The sequence below is a fragment of the Typha angustifolia genome, chromosome 5 (assembly GCF_048772165.1).
Source record: "Typha angustifolia cultivar Huaian chromosome 5, ASM4877216v1, whole genome shotgun sequence".
Taxonomy (NCBI): Eukaryota; Viridiplantae; Streptophyta; class Magnoliopsida; order Poales; family Typhaceae; genus Typha; species Typha angustifolia.
The window spans coordinates 3,397,767-3,421,006 of record NC_133243.1 but is presented as its reverse complement, the minus strand read 5'-3'; the positions used below and the strand labels follow the sequence as shown (position 1 = coordinate 3,421,006).

General features: G+C 35.1%; 1 protein-coding gene across 1 annotated transcript; it reads right to left on the bottom strand.

The window, feature by feature from the left end:
• Nucleotides 1–955: 955 nt before the first annotated feature.
• LOC140760003 (26S proteasome non-ATPase regulatory subunit 2 homolog A-like) lies at nt 956–22,726 on the bottom strand. Its single transcript, XM_073096760.1, has 25 exons — nt 22,482–22,726; nt 22,274–22,374; nt 22,041–22,161; nt 21,911–21,970; nt 17,010–17,077; nt 12,516–12,558; nt 10,810–10,875; nt 10,640–10,678; nt 10,488–10,570; nt 6,549–6,663; nt 6,391–6,465; nt 6,052–6,210; nt 5,606–5,713; nt 5,427–5,531; nt 5,210–5,350; nt 5,012–5,116; nt 4,699–4,920; nt 3,310–3,423; nt 3,011–3,226; nt 2,367–2,426; nt 2,171–2,284; nt 2,004–2,089; nt 1,824–1,932; nt 1,557–1,735; nt 956–1,454 (listed from the first exon to the last, which is right to left on the bottom strand). The coding sequence occupies exons 1-25, from the start codon at nt 22,590–22,592 to the stop codon at nt 1,379–1,381; spliced, it is 2,676 nt and encodes an 891-aa protein (XP_072952861.1). The 5' UTR covers nt 22,593–22,726; the 3' UTR covers nt 956–1,378.
• Between the last annotated feature and the right edge of the window lie 514 nt (nt 22,727–23,240).

The window sequence follows — 23,240 nt, the reverse complement described above, 5'->3', positions numbered from 1 at the left end:
GCTACCGTAGGCGGTATTCTTCTTCCTAGGCATCTCTATCTTAGAGTAGAATTATTCTTTTATCAACTAGGGGGAGGAGGAATAGAGGAGTTTATTGGAGAAAACGAAAAAGGAATTGGATTCTACGCCTAGTTTTTGCTTGGTAAAGTAGAAGAGGGGGACAAGCTGCTGCTCCTTCCCCAGACTTCGTAGAAGACCCAATTTTGTAAGGTTGGAGATAAAGTTATTGATTACATGCACTGCGAGTGTACTACAATCTAGGGAAAAGCTCTCACGAGAAAGATAAAGAAATCTAGGGAAATGATATATTTATCTCTTAAGAGGCGGAGAGAGAATCCCAGAAGTGAAAGTATGAGACCGTCCAAAAACTCCAGATAACTACACATTATCCGGTGGAAACTCCAAATAACTACACACTATCCAGTGGAAGGCTTGATCGGAGTCACTACTCCCTAGCATAGTTGAATGAACCAAGTGAATGCAAATTGACAAAAGAAATGACTCCAAGAACAAGTTGTATCTGGATTTCCATGATCATGTCATTGCCAATTAATCAAGACTTGGTCCAAATTGGCCGACACGTTTAATGCAATCTCTCTTATCTTCCATCACATTCATAACTATTTCTTTATGACACTCATATAGAGCGAAATGACTAATTGCTAAATGCATCAGGTGTAGTCCAGCAACGACCAAAGATCAAATATCTAATCAGCTTCAATCATTTCGAGACACAGTAGTGGTTCCATGTCCACGTTTTCATAACCACGATTTTGAACAAAGCCTGATATAGCTGTGAAATCTTAGAAAGAACTACTATAGAGCAGATGTCAAACAATTCTTCAGTCAGTTCGACGCTGATCTAGTTGTGTTGGACAAAGGGACTTTGCAGTCAATAAGGTATCCATTGTACCAGCAATTTTTTTTGTTTAACAAGTATCAAACACAATAAACGGAAGAAAAACGAAAATTCTCAGATGTCCAACAATAATCATAAGCATTTTGTGTAAGTAGATGCTCATAATTATCCTACACATTGTATTGTTTTTATGTCAGATCCAAGCTAGATAGCTGTGTCATAGATTAAGACTGATATCTATTCCCTTTGATAGAAGGTCAATAAATTTGGCTAGACATAAAAAACCAAGATAATGTTGGCTACCGGTTTTCAGCTCTTTTAGATGTCGAAAACTATAACATTGTGCTGATATTTATGATCTTTGGCTATCTCATCCCCATATGTATCCGCATGCAGAAAATTTGTTACTGCTTACATATCCTTCAACTGCCGCAGCTTTAGCGCCAGCAACAAATGAATGGGGAGAAGCACCACAATCCACCAAAGAAACATGGACTTGCTTGTGAAACACCAGATTCCTTAGTGATCCTCACGATAATCTGGATTTTCTTTTAAGATAACAAAGCCTTCGAGTACTGGCGAGAGCAGAATGTATCTGGAAACAAACATTTTCAACACAAGTTGTGAGATGAGCTAGAAACTAAAGATTGCAAAAAGATAATGAAATTAATAAAAGGCCTATAGAGTTATGACATACTTCTCTGTGGCAAGCTCAGCACGCTCGCCTGCAGCAAGCAAGACTGGTGTAGAATGTGTCTGAAATCCAGTAATTGTCTTTGGCCTTCCGGCCTGACCAACTACATCCACAGCCTGCCCAACCCGCACTGGTACAGAGAGAGGCTTCAGATTCTCATCCACTGTCAACAGCATCCTTGGCTACAATGAGCAAAAAAATAAAACTTCAGATCCAAAACTGTCCCAGCATTAACAACAAAAAGGACAAGAAGAGAGAATAAATTTGCACCTGCATGGCTAAGACGAGTATGTAAAGCATGTAATGATACTTCCCCAGAATGATAGACTTCATGTCCAGGCAAGCATGCAAAACAGTAACTAGTCCAGCAAGCGCCGTCCTGGATATGAATAAATTTTAGGATATACAGCCATTATGACATCTAATAAGCCCAAAATGTGTAATACTTACGGAGACAACAGAAACCGATCAGAATGGTAAGGAGAAAGTGTAAGTAAACCCTTGCCCAAGTGCACAAGACCTTGAGCAATCCTTACCTGCATATATGTTTGATTCGATTAACGATGAATTTTAAGCCATGACCACTACATAGTATAAAAATTCTATCACAGGCTTACACAGAAGAGATGGCCAGCTTCCTTGTAATAATAACTTGAGAGATTACGAAGCATGCCAGCTATGCGAGCATTATTGGTACCAGCACCTATCAAGCCCAATGAGATAATCGCAGCCTGCATATGAACAAACCTTTTTATTGGAAATACTGCTGACAGGGTAAATGAACATGATAATTCACAGTGCCGGAAAACTAACCATAGACACATCAGCATCTGCATCATGGCTGAGTCTGCTTAACGTGTCCATGACATTAACCTAATCAGAAGAAAACAATAAGCAGCAGAAAAAGGAAATGCTTTACGGAATACCTCTAAATCAAAAGACCATATTTATTCAGTTTATGTTTCATATCAGTAATTAATAGCGTAACTCATTCCCAAATCAGCTGCATCTACTGATAGATTAACCAATTAGCTGAAAGGATGGAATATAGTTTCCAGTGGTACTAAAAGTTGTCATTACTTATGAACCATTCATCGGAAAATTCTGCAAGCTTTTTCAGATTGCATGTTGTTGGTAAGATGTCCTGGTTTGAATTTACAGGATGGAGATGGGTTGCTTTTTTAACCCAACTCACTACTAAAGGCACAGTTATAAATATCTAGACCATAAACTTCGTCGATCTGTGCAAGTTGGAAGGGCAGGATGTGCCAAATCTAGATGGTGAGTCATGTGAAATGGCTGTAATAATTGGACTCCCTGAAGTCCCTCTATCGTAGCCTATCACTGCTAATCCTTGAGACTGATCAGACACATACCAAATTTGGTATTGTTTTAGTTCCAAACCAAAGCAAATTCTTAACTGGGAATACTGTAAGCTAATTACTATAAAGATGTACCTTTGGATTTGAAATACAGAGTATACCAAGAGCTAGAGGTACCGCCCTTCTAATATTCTGCTCCCCATACTGTAAAAGCCGCTCCAATGATCGGACAGCCATTTCAAGACCCAGATCTTCAGCCATAGCAATAAGAGCAATTCCAAGGACAGCAGGCCCTTGGTGGGTCTCACCTTTGTCGAGATGTTGAGAACAGATACCCAAGAGATTCTGGACCTGCATGGGAAAAAGTAGACAATGATTCCAAACATAACAATATAGTTTCTAATTCCAGCAGTGAGGAAGGCAAACTAGAAAACCTTGAGCACATTTCCAGTTCCAGCATAAGCCAAAGACATGAGTGTGACATCACAATATTTCCTTATTTTCTCATTGAACGTTTTCGAAACCTCTGCAGTAGCCTCAACACTATCCTGTCAGGCAAATCGAAATAGAGTGGTAAGCAAGCAACAGAATGATGCAAGCAATCACTTCATTAAACTTCATTCAAGAGAAGAACAAACCACAGCTTAAAAGATAAAAGAAATGCATATGCACAACTCAGAGAATTTTCTAACTGTATCTTACTGAATGAATCACACTAGCAAAAGGAAACAAACTCATTCAAGTAGTCATCCATATGGCATGACAGAATTTTAGGTAAATTTGCAAAAGGCCCCAAACCTTTAGGAGTTTATTTTGGTTCAAACACTAAATTATTTCTTTTCCACAAAGGCCCCTATCTTTTTGCAAAATATATATATATATATATATACATTTAACACCTCAGGTTAATTTAATATATATAAATCTACAAAGGAATACCCAATCTTAGTCAAGGTGACATTTTTCAAATTTCTAAATCATTCTCATCAATGCCCACAATGAACTCAAATATAATACTTTAACTTTCATCAGTTACATAATTTTTGTCTCAATTCTTTCTTTCTAATTTTTATATTTTCAATGTCAAATTATTCCTATGTTCAATGGGTATTCAAATTATTCTCTCAGAAAAGGTATTTTGATAATTTGAGAAGTATGATTACTTAAGTTTTGTGATAGTAATATCAAGGTGCTATAATGATAGCTGTAGGGTGTCAATTGGATACTTCTTATAAAAGGCAGCATTTGTTTTTGGAAAAAGCGACTTAGGTAAGCTTTGAACCATAAAAAGTCCATGACGTAAGGGGTTTCTGAAAATTTTTCTAGAAATGAAACAACAGGAATATTCAATATAAATAATGCAAGAGAAACAACTCAAATCCATTCAAAATATATATGATAGAATGGGAAATAGAATTCAAATGCATGCAAAAATAAAAAAGGTCATCCAGTGCACATGGTTCCTTCCACCTACATGGGGTACAGGGGATATATTGGCAGCCTTACCCTTATTTCAAAAAAGTTGTTTCCAAAAATTGAACTCACGACCTTTTTCGATGCAAGGGGCACGCCTTACCATTGTACCAAGTGATGGCCTCCACATTTGCAAAGTTTGTATCTTTTTTTCTAATATTCTGGTTAATCACTTCATTTTTGCATGCATTTACAACAAACACACTACAAATGGAATGAAGCTAGATGAGACATACCAAAGTAATTTGGAACAAAGAAAGGAAAAAATACACTTAGCCTCATCTAACATTTGGTACAGGAAAAACAAGTATTAAACAAAATGCCCATATTTGTATATAATATGAAGTTACCTGCTTTCCAAGATACAGAAGACCAAGAGCCACCGGCAGTAGGCGAGTAAGGGGCTCACCCAATTCTGCTTCACTACGGTCCATCAAGGCAAAAATGATTGATTGAGCAATCTCCTCATTACAAGAACCAACAAATACTAGCCCCAGGCAAAGAGCAGAAAATACAAGGACTTCAAGAGGTGTTTTTGGATCTCCCAATATTTGTGACAGACGAATTCTAAGCTGATATTGAAGAAATGTTAGCAAGAACAAGGACCATATAATTTTATTCATGCATACCAATTACTAAATAAATAAGTAACAGGGGTTCAACCTCTTCTTGATGTGAACCAGCATATGTGATGCCAAGGCCCAAGATTGATCCAATACGAATGATGGTATCCTCCCTGTTGATGTAGTCAAGGAGAAGTGCCAACGCCTAGAGAAGGAAAATAGTCACATAAAAATGTCACAAAAATAGAGCATTCCGGATGAACTCACTACCAGTATCTAATGAGAAAAAAATACTCACAGGGTCACAATCATTTTTCACACCACAATTGACGATTCCAACACCTAACAAGGCTCCCGCAACGACATGATTATCATTACTATGCAGATACTTGTCAATTTGTGCAAGTCCATTGTCAATGTCCCACAGCAGAATCATTCCCTGAATTGACTATAGTATCAATATCTAAAAAAGTGGTAAAAAGTTTCACAGCAAGAGAACTGAATGTAAGCAATACCAGACTAGCGGCTGCGCTAGCCTTTCCGTGTTCCTTGTTCTTGAATAGCCAACTTCCTGAAGCTCCACCACTAGAAGATTCTGATGGGACAGTCATCAACTTGTCCTGCAAAGATCAGGAAAGATACGTAGTTATATCTCATGGTTAAAAAATCACACATACCAAGTTGTAAAGCTTACCTGGCCAAATCCAGCATTGACAAACGCATTAACAAATGTGGCGGCCAAATTCTGTCGTGCAGAATCAAGACTTGAACTAGCACTGGCTCGGCCATCAATCAAATGTACCTAATCAAATAAAATACTTAGCTAACTTTACACAAGAATGCCTATATATATATGTGTGCGTGTGTGTGTGTATGAATACTTCTCCCCATGATTTAACTTGCATTTCATTTTGTAAGTATAAGACAACAGTAGCCAATGAAATATTGCTGAATATTATGACATTTAGTAAGGATCATCCTGAAGTATATAATAGATGAAAAGATCAATCTCCAAACATAAGAAAAGGCCACAAAAATAAAGCAATCAAAACATTGTTTTTTTCTCAAGCATAGTATATCTACTCTTGCAACACAGCTATAAAATGGACAGTTGATTGCCTATTGTACAAATATAACCACCTTGTAAATGTCCTCAGGAGATTTTGGCTCCATGACCTCAATATCTCGTGCAAGAGTAAGATATCCTTCACTCAGTTTTGTATTATTGACTATATCTTGCAATATATCCCTATCATTGTCTTCTGCAGCTATGTCATCATCAAGCTCCACTGTTAAACCCTGAATTGAAATAGGAAATGTTCAGTTAGACAACTATACTGAACATATGAAGAGAATTTGGCAAACTCTGTCAACTCCCAATAAAAAATTAATTAACTAATACTAAATAAGGACTCCAACAAAAAGTTATCTCAGAGGCCTGTGTTATTGTACATCTCAATACAACATGAGATGGCTTACATGGCGTGCTATAATGTAAGAAAATTGCTTCTTCAGCAGCAGATCCTCCGTTGAAGTGTAAACCTGCTTTACATACTGCCATTGACATAAAATCATGTGAGTAGATATGCATTACACCTAGTTTTTTATTATTAGACCGGTATGGTTCACAGACGGACCTGAATGTTGTCAAGAAGAAGCGCAATACGCAGGGCACTTGTGAGGTCTTCAAACTTGATATAAATAGTATAGGCTATGTCCAGTGCCAATATATCATCGGGACTGGGGAGGTAGCTGCAATATTTACATGGTTAGATCATTTAAAATTCCTACAGCATGATTAACTTCACAATCAGAGCATGGGAATTGCTTATTCCTATCAAACTTAATTGATATGATCACAGTGCTGTGTTCACAAATCAGAATTTGAATTAGAAAATATTGGTTGACACTACCAATTTAACATCATTAGGCACTGAAGTTTAGGCACTGAAGTCCAATCATAGAGTTGTAATAAAGAATCAAACAGAAGAACACTATTCTTAACATTAATGTCCACATAGCCCTTGGGCAAGAAATTTCATTCTGCGCACAGAGCATATCAGGGCATTAATGCACTTGCTAAACACATTTCACAATAGCAGATTGTGTTGCCCTTGCTTCTTTCTTTATTTTTCTCTTTGGATATACTATATTGCTATGTTGCCTAAAACAAAATGCGGATATCTCCTTTTATGCTATTCTTCCTCAAATATTAATCTTTGAAACCAAATCTTGGCTAGTGCAGATATTCCTTTTGGTGGCGTTTGGTTCATACACAAAGGATACTTATTCATAAATTATGACTTCCTTAAATATATTTTACAACAAAACACCCACTTATGCACATTTTAATTAAATCTTATATAAGATAAATCACATAATAAGTTATGCATAAAATCTTATCAAAAGTAGAGAGTGATAAAATTATGGACATTTTCTAAACAAAATTTTTATTACAATTAATATACTTATTCATAATTAGTAATCAAACACAAATTCTCACATAAATTTATTCAAGTTAATCATTACATTTTATAACCAAACAATAAAATGCAAGTAAAATTATAGATATACCTAATTTACATTTAAAAGACGTGAATAAAATTATCATAAAAAACTTTATGCATGAACCAAACAAGGCCTTATATTTTGCTTTAAATTCCTTTTTCCTTTACAAGGTCACCCTGTTGAATTTTCCCTACTCCTAAATGTGCTCGTATTACCTATTTCTTAGCTATTTGATTTTGCCATACTCGTACTTAATAAATTCTCATGATCGGTATCCTTTGAAGGTTTATATATTTTTTTACTTGTCCTGCATTAATTGTAGAACTAGAAAAGCCAGAAGGAGGTGCTTCAATTAAACATGTTCTAGTTTGTTTTCAGATTATCAAGCTTAATCTTGATTGTTCAAGTACTTCCCTTCGATGTTGTAAGTTCTTGCATGACACAGTCCAAATAGAAGAATTCCTGACTAACACATGGCACTAGTGATTAAGGATATCTACAGCTTGGGAGCTTTCTTCCCAAAAAAATTGCAATGCCAATAAGAATGCATGAGCAGACAATTATTCCAAAATCCATTATCCTTTAAAGAAGGCCCTAACAATAACAGATAGCATTTGTTTGTAAAAGTTCCACAAGTAGCTTAATTTTCCATTAAGAGTGTCTGGAGTTGAAGTTCAAATTGACCTAACAAAAGTTGCTATCTACCCTTACAAAATAATCTTAGACAATGCCGATGACCTAATGTAGATTAGAATATCGGTTACAGGGCATCCTCACTAAATTCTGCAAAATAATTTTAAATAACAGCTTAAGTTTCCCAGTGATTGCCAAAAGTAATTCACTTGATAAACACACTGAGGATGAAATATCTATTGGTTAAATAAGATGACAGCTGAAAAGATGACTACTCTAAAATATGTACAGTCAACTCACTTATTGTAGCTATCGCCCATTTATATGCTTAATGTACCTCTAGAAACACTTCCACTACCTATCGTCTCAGTATAGGATCATTTCAGTGTATTATTAATTTATAACCATCGTTAGATCAATCAAAGTTAATCAAAAGATAGTTACTCCAGCTATAAATAGCAAGCCCCATATTTTGGTTGTCATCAAGAGAAAACATGAAAAACATAACTGCAGATGTCAGAATGTCAAATTCACACAACACCTACTGTATCATGTGAAACCACAGTACAAAAATATAATCCAACATGCATTAGAGAATATCATGAATTTTAGTGCCTAAATTGCAAGTGTTGGTGTATGTGCTCTAGCACGTTGTAGATACAACTACAAGTTAGTCTCAAATACAACTATAAGTTATGTTCTACAAAATGTGAACTCTTAATGAGAAGGTCAAACAAAATTGGCATGAAAGCATAATTTTCTCACTAGTTGAAATGTACACACTAATGCAAATGATGGAATAAAATTAAAAATTCATCTTCTGTAACGCATAAAATATTAAGGAGAAGGTGAGGCAAACATTTACATGCCTAGACCATGGATCCTAGTTTCGGCCAGATTGGCCGATACCTAATCCATTTCGGATCGAGATCGGCTGATACACGATCCATTTCCGATCAGTATCGGCCAATCCCGCCCGAGACTGGTATAGATAGAAGAGAAAGAGGGGGGAAGTGAGAGAGGTAAAGCAAGAGAAAGAGAGAAAGAGAACGAGGAAGAGAGAGAAAGAGAAGGAAAAGAGAGTTTGTGGGTTGTGGCAGTAAAAGGGAGAAGGGAAGAAGAGAGAGGGGAAGAAAAGGGAGAGAGAGACATGGAGAAAAAATAAAAAGTAAAAAACTATGCTTGGCTGCAGATAAGAGGGAGAGGGAAGAAGAGAGAGAGAGAGGGGAAGAGAAGAAATAGAGCAAAAAAAAACATGCTTAGGAGTTGGGCTGTGGGAGAGAGAAAGAGACGGAAAGAGAAGAGAGAAAAGAAATGGAGAATAAAATAAAAAAATAATGCTTGGGAGTTGGGCTATAGCAGTAAGAGGGAGAGGGAAAAAGAGAGGCTAAAAGAGAAAAAGAAGGGAAGGGAAGAGAAGAAAATAGAGAAATAAGTTTTTAGATAATATTTAAAACTTTATTTAATTAAAAAATGGTCCAATACAATACAATCGATAAGTATCATTTTTCCCGACAGCTGATACTAATCCTGATATCGAGTTTCGCAACCTTAGCTTAGACCTAAGGGTATGTTAGCAATGGGTTGTGATGTCATGAGTTGCATCATTTGCGATGCTAACAAAATGTTTCCAACATAGACAAACAAAACAGCGTGCCATACTAGTGCATATATATGTGCCAGCTACATGCAATCCTGTGTATCCCTTTGCTTCTATTCTATTCTTTTTGCTGACAAAATTACAAGTCTTCATGAATCCTTCTAGTTGACTTCATATTTAGAGAAGAAGACTCACAATGACGATGACGACAGTGATGAAGATAAAGTTCCGTAAAATTAAATCCAATTCTAATGAAGTGATTTTATGATATTTACCACTCTAATGAATTCGACAGTCAAAAAATTTAAAAAGCTTAAATTTATTCCATCTCCACTTTGTATGTGTTATTGGTAATCATGGGCAATGCCATAACTCATCAATATAGCACAGACCCCTCATGCCAATTGGCATGGGTGGCATCCATGAGCTAGAGGTCTACAATCAGGAAAAAATAGCATGTAAGTGAGATCATAGAGACCAGCTTACCATTTAGAGAAATAATGTATTAAATTATCAAAAAGCTTTAACCACATATCTGAGTCCTAGCCATATGTCTCAAGTCTCAACCTATCATGATTCATGTTGTTTTAAATGTTAACATGTTCTAGCCGTATGTTGTTTTAGATATACATACACTTAATGCATGCACACACAGGCACACACACCCGCCTACACACACACATGCAGATATATAGACAAAAGTACATAGTACTTATATGTTCAGCTAAAAATATGCTTACTTATATGTTCAGCTAAAAATATGCTTACTTATATGTTCAGCTAAAAATATGCTTACAGGAGAAAGATAAATATCAGAAGGAAATAGTTTACATACCTTGAAGAACTAGTAAGATACAAACATGCCCTTTTGTAATTTGTAGCGTCAACATGCTCTACTAGCAAATCAAGATCTTCAACCTGCATTACCAACAAAGTTCAGATATACAGCACCATTATGTAAAAGTTCAGAGATAGATTTTCGCATACCTCCATCAGAAGATCTACAGCTTCAGGCTCCGCATTATGCTGCAGTATAATAAAACGCCAAAAAAATTGTAAAATACCAACAAGTAGAAATGCTAACAGTGTACAAGTCTATTATGACGGAAGAAAATCCACAATATTTTCATCTCTGAACTCTTTCATATGAAGCCTACCTTCATGTGGAAAGCAACAATTTGCTGCACTAGCTCCATTAAAGCATCAACAGGCATGTCATCATACTGCATAAAAGAAAAATCAGTGCACAGTATCCATTTATTAATGGCAATAACATGTCAATCAGCAGATGAACAGTAGAATAGCAGCAAGTAGTATACTATCAAGACCTGAAAACAAGATCTCCAAGCAAGACAATCAATATTTACTATTTCAAGTAAAGTCAGAGCTCTGTACTCTGTAGGTAATAGTAGAAAAAGTTTACTGTTTCACATTGTACAAGTGACTTGAAAAAAGGCAGAACTAAGATAAAACTAACATAAAGAGAGGCAACGAAAGAAATTCTGAAACCAAATTTTAAGTCGCGCATGTCGTACCACAATAAGGTGAAATTTAACTTTCAATAAGAAATGAATAGTGATGAACATGTAACAAACCAACAATAGAATAACTTACAAAGAAATTGCTTACAGGAAACCACATTTACCTAGCTGAGATTATGTGTGTGACCCAGGCTTGGAAACATTTGGAGCTTCCGATCAAGAAAATGATCCCAACATTATGATACAAGGAAAATTATATAAAAAGCACATTAATTAAAAACAAATGAAGTTTTACATCAAAAACTGAGCCAGAATTTAGAATCAAAACCCAGCTAGGCAGCCACAAGGTACCAAACCTAACCACCTGGATGTGACCCAGGTTGGTCAATTAGGCCTTGGGTGGTTCAAACTTCAAATTAAAGTATATGGCTTAGTAGCATACTACCCAAGCGCATACCCCATCCTGAGCAGATTATTACTGTCATCTAATGAATTCTAGGCATAAACCCCATGATACCTAAACCTAGACCACTACATGGGATGAGTTATCAGTTAAATGACTAAATAGCTAAATAAAATATATATACATATATATTACTGAACAACAAATCACTTTCTTTCTTATTATGTAAAAATACAAAGTTATAGGCAGTCGGCAGAAAACACCAGGAACTTCTTTCTCAGTGCCTTGGTGGATACCCAAGACAAGGAGGTTCAAATAATACAAAAAGTCGAAAACAAACAAATTAATCCATGAAATCAAAAAATTAATAAACTAGTGTTCTAAAAGCAAAGTGTGTGACTAATACCAACAATTTTGGCAGCACATAAAAGTGTTTACGCAGACATATCTTAACTTCAAAAAAACAAAAAAAGATATGCCCACACATACATTAAGCAGCTCCTTTTAAATCCTTAAAAAGCTTTAGTATTTAGTCCTCCTTCAATGAACTATATTCTTAAAAAAAATATTCGTACACAATAGGAAATTATCTTGAGGAAAATATTTTTTTTGCGATAAAACACTAGCATTCTACATACAACTCCAGTTTATGATGCATGGGGATCCGATAATCTTATGTAGCATCTTATGAAATATCTGCATTTTTGTGAATTGAAAAGGCATGCCCACCAATAACGATCAAAAGAGTTAGTGAGAATGCTGTAGGTATCAAGAGCTTGTTGAATTATAATCTGTCTTAAATCAACCATCAACAATTGCAACCAAATAAATCTATCAGAAAAAAATGCACAATTAATGATTATTTTGAAGAAGAAATGCTAGCTAAAAGAAACAAAAACAAAAGGATGATTTCAACAGTATAACTAAAATAAGAACAGAAATGCTGGCAGCACTTAATTTAAATGAAAGAAGGCCTAACCTGGCGTTTTTGAAATTCTTGTGCGATTTCACCAGCCAAGTTTCTGATATTCAAGGGTAATATTTTTAAAATGAAGTACTGTCAGCAAATACACATCCAAAACAATATTTAATAACAGAAAAAAGAAAAAGACTAGTTAGGCCACAAAGAACTGCATTAATATTATAGAAAATACAGTAAAAGAAAAGGAAGAAGATCTAAATGATGCATACAATGCCATGTGAAGAAAAATAAATGTGAATTAGCAGGATATACAACAAAGGAAATAACTACCAGAAAAGAATTTATCGACTAAAAATATGTAAATTAACAGGATGTATATGCAAAGTTTGGGCATTTGTCAAGTTATCATAAAAGCATCAGCATATCAACAAGAAGATGATCTTGATTTGCTGGATGTATCTCTTTTCACATCTCACACAATAGTTTGGTATGTTCTTGTAAACTTTGCAGCGACTGCTAGCATATTATTCCACTCTAATGTTTCCCTACATTAGGTTATTTAGATTGCTCAGGGAAAACAGCTTCTCAAGCAATGGGAGTTAGGCTGCATACAACTTGTTCTTCCTACACCCACAGTGGAGGAGCCTCGTTCTAGTTATCCAAAATAATCATTCTTTTCTTCATCTTTTAAAATTAGCCATAATATATTAGAGTGTAAATTTATTCCACTACCTATTTATCCACTGAAGACTACTTACACTAATCAAATCTCAAGAAGAACAAAATGGAGTCACATATTCCCCTTTTAGTCATGAGTTGGAGGAATCCACAAGAGGCCCAATGTAATGCATTGCATAAAAGAACCTTTCTTGTTATTCAAACTCACATTTAAACCTCAGTTCGAATGAGTAGAAAAGGGAGATCAATCGAACTGATAGGTGTAGCAATTGATAGATGATTGCATAACAATTTACAAGCATTACTCCATAGGCGTAAATATAAGAGACTATAACCAGCTTCCACAGTCATAATATGGGAAAAAGTTATCATCATAATCTGAATACACTGGTTAATATCAATGAGGTTTTTGTGTTTTGAGTAAGAAAACTATTGTAATAGCCCCTCTATCCCTTGATTAAATAAAAGTAAACATGGCCCTACAACTAATTCAAATATTATGGATTAAAGATGAATAATAATTCTGAGCTAAATTCACCAAAAGGATCTCATACAGAGTTTAGGGACATCATAGCTATCAAAAAGCTAGGAGCATTTGACTGGTTGACCCTTCCAGTAAGACTAAAGATCACAAATGGACGAATTCATAAGTATAGCCTATGTTCTTCTAATATCTTAAAGATATAAATTTCTCTCTAAACCACAAACTTGCCCTTCCATAGGCTTATCAATTTCCAAAACCATCATCATTCTAAGGTAGAAATCTTACAACATTCCACAAATCTAAGATTATGTGAGTATGTGAATCCCAACAAGATCACCTTCCCTTTTGAATGATTAGGATGTGATCATTGATTAATTCCACACTAAAGAAACCACCTATATGTGGAAGCATTAATTCAATACTTAATAGTACGTATATTAATAGACATGCAAAGCAAGTTGGAAATCAAAAGTACAAAAGAAATAAAAGACTAGCAAAAATATGGAAGATAAGACACTTCCCTCTAAACAAGCACTTATTGCATATGCTCTATCTTCCATCTAAAAAAGGGTGATAACATCATAACACAAAAGGATCCTTGGATGACATTATAACTTCCAATCTATGACATTTAAATTATGATATGTATGCCCCAAATAGTGTTGCACCAAGCCTTCTCTTGATCAATGATCAATCTAAAAGGGATAACAAGGATTGATGTTAAAAAAGAAAAGAAAAAAGAAGAAATTGGGATCTACTACTGAACAAAGAGAGGTGGGGTAAAGGGAAAGAGTGTTAGAGAAACGGAGACCTCGACAGTTTGTCAAACACTAGATCCACCAGCATAGAGAACTTTCAAAAGAAAGAAAAAAGGGAGAGAAAGGAGCAACACTAAATCCACTGTTCTATCAAGCTGGAGTTACAAAAAAATGAGAGGGCAACCAAGAGAGAAGAGAGAGAGAAAGCAAAGCTCTTAGTATGCTTAGTGGGCCTGGATATCATATTTGACCAAATGACACATCACCAAATAACTAAAATGAACTGTTGTATCCTGAACTGAATCCTCATATACCCTAGAAGAATACAAGCAAATACAAGGATATAGCCAATATTTTATTTTTCTCAATCAGATACTCAATTGGTACTATTTGATAGGTATCCAATGCGCTAGGAGGCATCCTATAAGAATCCAGCCAAGGCATATATTTGGCCAATTTTTTTTATCTCAATCAGATACTCAATTGGGAGTATATGATATTTAACCAACGTGCTATGGGGCATTCCTATCCAATACACACCAGATATAGCATAAAGATTCGAAGTATCAAGATCAGTGCTAGAAAAAACAATACACGTCAACTGTATAGGATCCATCTATTTTTAAATTATGTAAAATTTTAAATATTCTTCTAAAATGCAGGAAAAATTTATAATAAATTAAAAAAATGATAGAAAAATAAGAGAGTTATAATTACTCATATATGAAGCTGAGAAATTAGAAAAAGTATTCACTTACTCAAAATCATGATGAATTCCAAACTGAATCTAGTAAATTCCTATGCTTGTTGCTATCATTATTATAATAAGCTGGTAAATAGTGATGTCTAGAGTTTGGTAGTCCAAAGAGGAATTGCATTAAACTAGTCATACCAAATGACCACCCTTCTTATTGTGTGACTTGTGTCTGAAGACGATAATAATCTCTCTTAATTGCCCTTTAAATACTCTCTAACTCTACAATGAAGAAGAGAATACTCAGAATAGAGAGACAAAATGTAAAAAGTAGATATTTTCTGTTTTACAGTGCAAAATAGTGAGAAAACGTTTTGAAAGAACTTTTTGAAAAAATGAAAAATCATTGTTGCACAGTGATTTTTAGTGAAGAAAGTAGGAGAGTGTGTGGAAGAAAATAAAAACAAAGTTTGCTGTTTCTGCAGTGAAGAAGAAACTCTCAAGAGAGTGCGAGAACAAAACGAGAAGAAATGCAAGAAAAAAATCTACTTTTTGCACTGAATAAGAGAAGAGAAGAGATTAAAAAAACTCGTATACCCGAGGTCACCGGAATTCACCGAAGCTGAATCTATGTCAGGAGAGTTTGATCGACATCAACAGAGGCCGAATTTGCAACGCAGAAGCACCGATGATTTGCTTGGGAGGAAAGAGAAAAGGAGAGAAAGGAAGAAGACAAAACATCAATTGATGTCTGCAGGTCGGATGTGGATCAGATCCGACATATTTGGCCCAAATTAGCCGATCCCAAGCCAGATTGGCCGATTCGCCCAAAACTAGTTAGTTGATTGATTTTGAGCCCGGATCGGGAATGGTCAATTTTTGGATTCATGGTGCATAGACAGCTTTTAGGAACAACAATAAAAAATACTAAACTAGCACAAGCAAAACTGCACTAAATAGGAAAAGGGGACTTCTATTGTACCTTCATTAATAATTTGAACAAAATATTCAAAGGCTTGTTCCACCAGGGTGCACCACAAGCTCACAAGCAATGTTTGTCCAAGGGGTATCAAAATAAGGGTCTTCTGATGCCACTAGGATCAGAGAGTGTGCTAGGGAGAGCACTAAGGAGGTCAAAGAGTCCCTTTGTCGTCATATCATCATCATTGAGAGGAGGAATTGAATATTTGTCATTAGTTCTAGGTCCCATCAGCAAAACCTATTGTAATTTCTGATCTTGTTAGCAGCTAAACTTTCATCGCATTCGAAACTAGGCTCAATAACAACCCACTCCCAAATATGAGTGTTATCTGATTCATATAAGACCTAATTTCTTTCCAGAATTAAGCATCCAAATATTGTGTGATCTGTTAAATAAAGAATGGCAATTTGACAAATTTCCCAACTTTAGTAGAACTTCCCTTGTATGATCTGTGAAGTTAATTAATGACCTTTATTTTCCATAGGATGAGTTCAATCTAATTCAACAATAATGATATACAATTTAGCTCAAGTACAATACAAGATAAACTATGAAAACTTCTCATTTAACTCCATTGATATTCATGCTATTTGTCGACTATATTTAAGATTAAAAGAGTTAACCTAGCATCCAAAATTCGACAATAAAAGCATTCTATATATTTGTATGATCTGATCAATATAAAACCTAATGCTTTTCAAAATTAACCATCCCAAACGATTCACACAGGCAAAGCTCTAACTTTCCCAAAATTTAACTTTACAAATAATTTGAAGCACAAAACAGAAGGATTAATCATGTGTAGTGGACAACATTACAAAAGTTGACAACAATTAATAAAGTAGGTAGGTTTGCATTTACATAACAATCCAACTTGAGCATGTTATGTAAACAAATAGAAACCAAAAGACAGTTTGCCAAGAACCATAATGAGCTCCAGGAGCTCCATTCTTACCTTACATATTCATGACCCCATGAACCAATGTCACCCTCAGATCCTAACAATCGGTACTTCAGGCTCTCCTAATGAAAGAACAAGTAGCGAAAATCAGAAAAAACTAAAATGGAAAAGCATTCAAAAGCTAAGCATGACTGTTATCATATATCTGAACTATTTGATTTCCTTAAAAAGAGGAAAAAAAATACGACAAAACTGAATATCAACTGATAATGCTTTTCGAGTAAAAATTGTGATGGCCTACAAGAGACATTCTTAGTTGTTGAAATAAGGTGGTCATAGCCCAAAAATAGTTAATATGCTCAGTGGACACAAAGAACTGAGTTGTACATTGACCATGCAAAGGTTTATCAAAACCATAAATAAGAGAACACAAAAAGCAGTCTTGACAAAACATAATTAACTTCAAAAAATAGATAGAGTCATTGGGCATGTCACTTGCCCAGTTAGTTATTCTAATGGGAGGAATGCAACTTCACTGTGAATCAGTGTGCTCTCGTGAAAAGCATTGAAATTATATGGTGAAACAGCAGTGATTAGCATGGTACTGGCAAAGTGAACATATGAGCAATTATCAATCATTTCATCCCCTAATTAGACTGTGCGAAAATTAATGGTCATCCCCCAGATAAATTACACACTTTATAGTTCGCACCTCCAAGTCACAAACATGGGCAATCAAAACTAAAATACAATTTGATAAAAAGACAACCCATCGCAAGTGCCAACGTGATTTCACCTCAGTTTAAAATAGAGCTAGATAGGCAACAAGCGGACCCCTTATTCTGCTTCTCTTAAAGCACAAAAAAAAAAGTTCCTTCCACATCATTACATCAAGGTCAGCAACTATGAAGAACGGACACCTCCTTCCGGGAGAGGTGTCCATGTCGGACACAGACACGCGTCGGACACACGTAGAACACATGTGCGACATAGATTAGAAGTATTTGTATTTAAAAAAATACAAAATAAAAAAAAAGAACGTGGACACAGGGGAGCATGAAATCAGGTGAAACAGATCGGGTTTGAGTTGTTTTTTATTAAAAGCTAAAATGTCATCTGCGAGGAGAACCTAAATCCACCCTCATCTCACACCTCTCAGTTGTAAAACTCTCTCAGCCATAAAACCCTCTCAGCAAAAGACAACAGTGCGACGAGAGCAGTTGAGCATGGTGAGTGACTAAGCTTCTTTGAGACCGAGCAATGAGGTTATCTCTCCCCGCCCTCCCAGCCAAGCAGCTTATTTGAAACCTCTCTCTTTGTGTGAAAAAAAGAACATGGACACAGGCGAGCATGAAATTAGGCGAAACAGATCGGGTTTGAGTTGTTTTTTATTAAAAGCCAAAACGTCATCCGTGAGGAAAACCTAAATCCACCCTCATTTCACACCTCTCAGCTGTAAAACTCTCTCAATCGTAAAACCCTCTCAGCAGAAGACAACAGTGCGGCGACGACGAGCAATTGAGCACGGTGAGCAACTGAGCTTTTTTGAGACCAAGCAGTGAGGTTATCTCTCCCCGCCCTCCCCACCAAGCAGCTTATTTGAGACCTCTCTCTGTGCAAGATTTATTTTTTTCATTTCTTCTAATCTACTCTAGGATTCTTAGAATAAAAATGAATGTTATTCTTCCTCATTGGCCATTCTTGACATAGTGATCGATAATCCGTCTCTGCCTCTCCGCTTTCCTTTAAAGCCTTTCATTTTTTTTCCTTCTTTTCTTTTATACCGATAGGGCTTAAATTTAAAATTTTGTTGTTTATATTAATTATAATTAGGGTGATAAACTAATAATGTGATACTATGATGTTCTTTTTTGACAAAAGATACTGCGACATTTGAATAAAGTAAATGCAACTAATATATATTGCTTTAATGATTAATCTGATATTATGATCCTTGACATGTGATATAAAAACTTTGTTAATCTATTAATTGAAGGAAATGTCACTTAGATCTTTCTCTACTAATGTAGTTTTATTGTGGTTGAAGAAAATTGAATACTAATATAGAGTCTAGTCAAAATACTGCATCTTCTATGACTGTGGATGAAGATGATCCTTTGTGAAAGTATGTTACTAAGATGGATTAATTGGAAAAAGGTGGAGGCAATCATAATTTTAAATGTAACTATTGTCAACAAGTCTATAAAAGATCATATAATAGAGTAACGACTTATTTGTTGAAAATTAGTATGCATAGAATTAGAGGTTGTCCAAAAGTGAGTAGTAAACATATTATGGAAATTAAAAGGGTTGTTGATATGGCCGAGTTAAGGACAAAAAATTCGATACATAAACAAATTTCTTTGCCAAATTTTGGGCAAGCTACATCTTCTAGTAGCTCAATTGGAGTTGGAGGTATAGGTTTTGATATAGAAGGGGCATCAAGGAAAAAAAAGAGCAACAAGAATGACACTTATTAAGAAGTCATTTAATTCTGGTGCTCACAGCCAATTATATTGTGAGATTGCAAGAATGTTCTATTGATTGTCTTTTCATCTGGCGAGAAACACTTATTATGTTAGAGCCTTTCAATTTGCAGCATATAATAATATTTTTAGATTTATGCCCCCTAATTACAATATATTGAGAACTACACTACAATAAGAAAGAACAAATATTGAAATATTGCTAAACCCTATTAAAAGCACTGAAAAAGGTGAGTATTGTATGTGATTGTTGGCTTCATACACAGAGAAGACCTCTTATAAATTTTTTAGTAGTGACTCAGAATGGTCATATGTTCTTAAAGGCTGTGAATTATGAAAGAGAATATAAAGACAAAGTTCTTATATCCAATTTGATCATTAAAATCATTGAAAAGGTTAGGCCTCATAATATTAGTTCAAGTGGTTATAAATAATACACATATTTGTAAGACAACAGGGATGCTTCTTGAGGCAAAGTTTTCTCACATTTTTTAGATTCCATGTGTGGTTTATACTCTCAACCTAGCTTTAAAAAACATATGCACAATAAAAAACACCAAGACGAATGAGATTGTGTTTGATTTCAGTAATTGTAGGGGATGTAATGTGCATAAAAAATTTCATTATGCAATATTCAATGAGGTTGGCTAATAAATTTGTCAACTTAAAATTGCTTGCTAATATGGAGACTCGCTTTCCTTTGGTGATTATAATATTAAAAAGATTTAGGAAGATCAAGAAAGGTCTTCAATCAATGGTAATCAATGATAAATATAGTTCCTATGGGGAAGATGATATTAGTAAAGCATAATTTGTTATAAATAAAGTTCTCAATGACATTCAATGGGATAAGACACACTTGCCTTCACAAAGCTTATATAAAATATACTATAGGTTGTAGACACAGATAAATTATGTTTACATTTAATATATGAATGTGGGATTTCAAAAGGTGACGATAATCATATTTATGCATGAAAACAAGAAGGCAATGAATCCCATTTTTATTTAGTGGCGCACAAGATCCTAATAGATAAATGGGACAAAAGTAATACACCATAAAATTGCTTAACACATTCTTTGAATCCAAGGTTAAATTGATTTCTATAGCCCTCTTTTTTATAAGTAAATTAATTTTAGTCCAAACATGTGGTGAGTGTTTCTCATGAATACTTCTTAGTTCTTATAGCTTGATGTATGTGTATTTTATATTATTAGATTGCAAACTTTTGCTTTAAATGTATCAATGATTTTATATTTTTTATTTACCTATTTATTTATTCTGTCATGTCCTATGTCGTGTCCACGTCCTATTTTTCAAAATTTGTCGTGTTGCGGTGTCTGTATCGTGTCATGTCCGTGTGCATGCTTCATTGCTTAGCAAACAAGGAATTCTCAAGTGTCATCATGCTTTTGAATTGAAACTTGTAAAACTAATAAAATTTGCCAAATCACCTTTTGCAAAACACTAATAATAATCTATGAAGCAGCGCTCAATTGCACCATAAATATGCAAATTCTAACCAGACAAAAAGCTATTATTTTCTTCTAAACATATCTTTCGTACTTCAACATGCATGAGCATATCTTGCAACACTACTTTGTATATCAAAAAAAAAAAAAAAAAGCAACCCACTACTTAATATTTCTACTATAGTAATAGTCTAATAAGACTTTGACTATCCATTTTAGAATTTGGAGTATTAGACATACAAGATTGGCAAGAAACTTTCAACTAGTAAAACCAACACCTAGTGGAAATTCAATCATTTGTAACTAGGTTATCTGACATCAATCCATTGAATTACTTTTTCTAGTAATTGCATGTTCCACATCTTCAATAGATGTTCAAATTGACAAAAACAGCATAAAATTGGAACACAACATATACACCAAATTGCCAAATTACTACTAGGAAAAAGGATGCACCTAGTTTAGTTTGTAGATATCTTGAAAGGGTAGACAAGCAGCAGAACTTTCTCACAAAATGCAATGGCTCATCAATGCAACTTGTCGAGGAAAAGGTAGTATAGTGAAGAACAGCCAACTCCTATCAAATGGATGATCCATGGTATACACTATATAGTTGTTAGTGACAGATTAATGTTAATTTAATGCATTCTATACATTTGAGGTACTTTTATTTAGTTATTTGGTAATTCATCTCAAATGATTGCTTTGCTAGGAAGTAGGAATAATCACACTACACTGGACTGGACCTCCAGTTTATGGCAGTGATTACCTTTTCGCTGTTATTATATCTCTGTTGGATAGTTTCTTAACACCAACAGCACATGCAACCACATATGTGTAAAAATATTGCACCTACACCAAGCATTGTCATGACAATACTTCGACTACCTTCTAGGACATTGCCCCCAACAAGTTGAGCTTGTTATAAAGTTTTCAGACAGACAGACTATGATAAATATAACATATGAAAAGCAAACAGGAAGTAAATTTACATACCCTCTCCCCTTCAGCGGACATTGTTAGGGCTAACACAGACAGTATGTCAGCTAGATATTTCTGCAAAATTCATAAAGTACTAATCAATATGTAAATACCACATGGTATCTGCAAACAATATAGTCCATACCTTCAGGTCAGACTCTGGCATTATCTCGAAGTACGCTTTTAGGGTTCCATAATGGGGCCGAAGGAACTTTAAAGGCTTTGGAACGGAAGTCATCGAACTAGTCGCCGTTCGAATCTCCTGTCTGAAAAACAAAAAAAATTTGACAAAATGGTATCATTTGCAAAGAGCATGCAACGCAATCAAAGATAACAAGCTCTCAAAACAGGATCGGAGAGCCAAAAGAGTGTGAATACCTCATGCTCTCCAGAGCTAGCTTCTGAACACCGGGATCTACGTCCTGAACTCTTTCGACATACAACTCCAGCTGCTGCTTCAAAGCCAAATCCTCATCCGACTGCAATTGGAGACAAAGATCGCGAGATTGGTCACAACAAAGATCGACGAAACGGATCAGAACAAGATCGGCAAGAACCACAGAGAGAAATGAGAAGAGGAGGTCACCAAATCGTCGTCCTTTTTGTCATCCTTCTTCCTCTTAGGATCCTTGGAAGCGGGTTTCTGAGGGTTTTGCTCCGATGCGGCGGAGCTGCTAGGTTTCTGGTCGGCGGACATGGCGCCGGTTAGGGTTGGAGGACGATCTGGTGTTAGGGTTTCGAGAAGAGTGGGAGAAAAAAGGAGGAGAGAGGCTCGGTAGCTTTCGAAGGAGGAAGGACTGATCGGATTACTTGCGGAGTGTATGTTTGCTTGATGCAAAAGAAAAGGCGATCAACTAATTATGGTCTGCTACAATTCTTGAGCTCGATCCTCTGGTCCAGCCGACCTAGACACAAAAATAAATAAATAAAATAATAAAATTATAGGTGACCACAAAACAATATACTTTCTTAACTGCACCCCTACCATCATTTTACTTTATGTTTGCCGCTTAGAGGGACTTTTACAAATTTAATTGTATTTAATTTTTTTAATTTATAATAATTGTGCATCACATTTATAAATTATATATATTTTATTATAATAAAAAAATACATCGAGGGTAGAAAATATATGCACTAAATTTTATATGCTAAATCAAAACACTAAATATAATTAAATCATATATGCTAAATCAAAACACTAAATATAATTAAATCATAAAAATCTCTTATTTTAGCTATAAAATGATCACAATGCTTTTATTATCCATTTAGGTAGACAAAGCGACGTCATCTGTGACACTAAATGTTGTTTTTGTTTATCTAGTATTATACTAAATGAAAT

What these genes read in the sequence shown, in the direction of transcription:
- LOC140760003 (XM_073096760.1), bottom strand. Translation starts at nt 22,592, where the DNA reads ATGTCCGCCGACCAGAAACCTAGCAGCTCCGCCGCATCGGAGCAAAAC. An exon ending in CTAGCTCTGGAGAGCATGAG is followed by an intron (nt 22,162 to 22,273) that starts GTATTCACACTC and finishes TTTGTTTTTCAG; the next exon opens with ACAGGAGATTCGAACGGCGA. An exon ending in TGGGGTCATGAATATGTAAG is followed by an intron (nt 12,559 to 17,009) that starts GTAAGAATGGAG and finishes CTTGAATATCAG; the next exon opens with AAACTTGGCTGGTGAAATCG.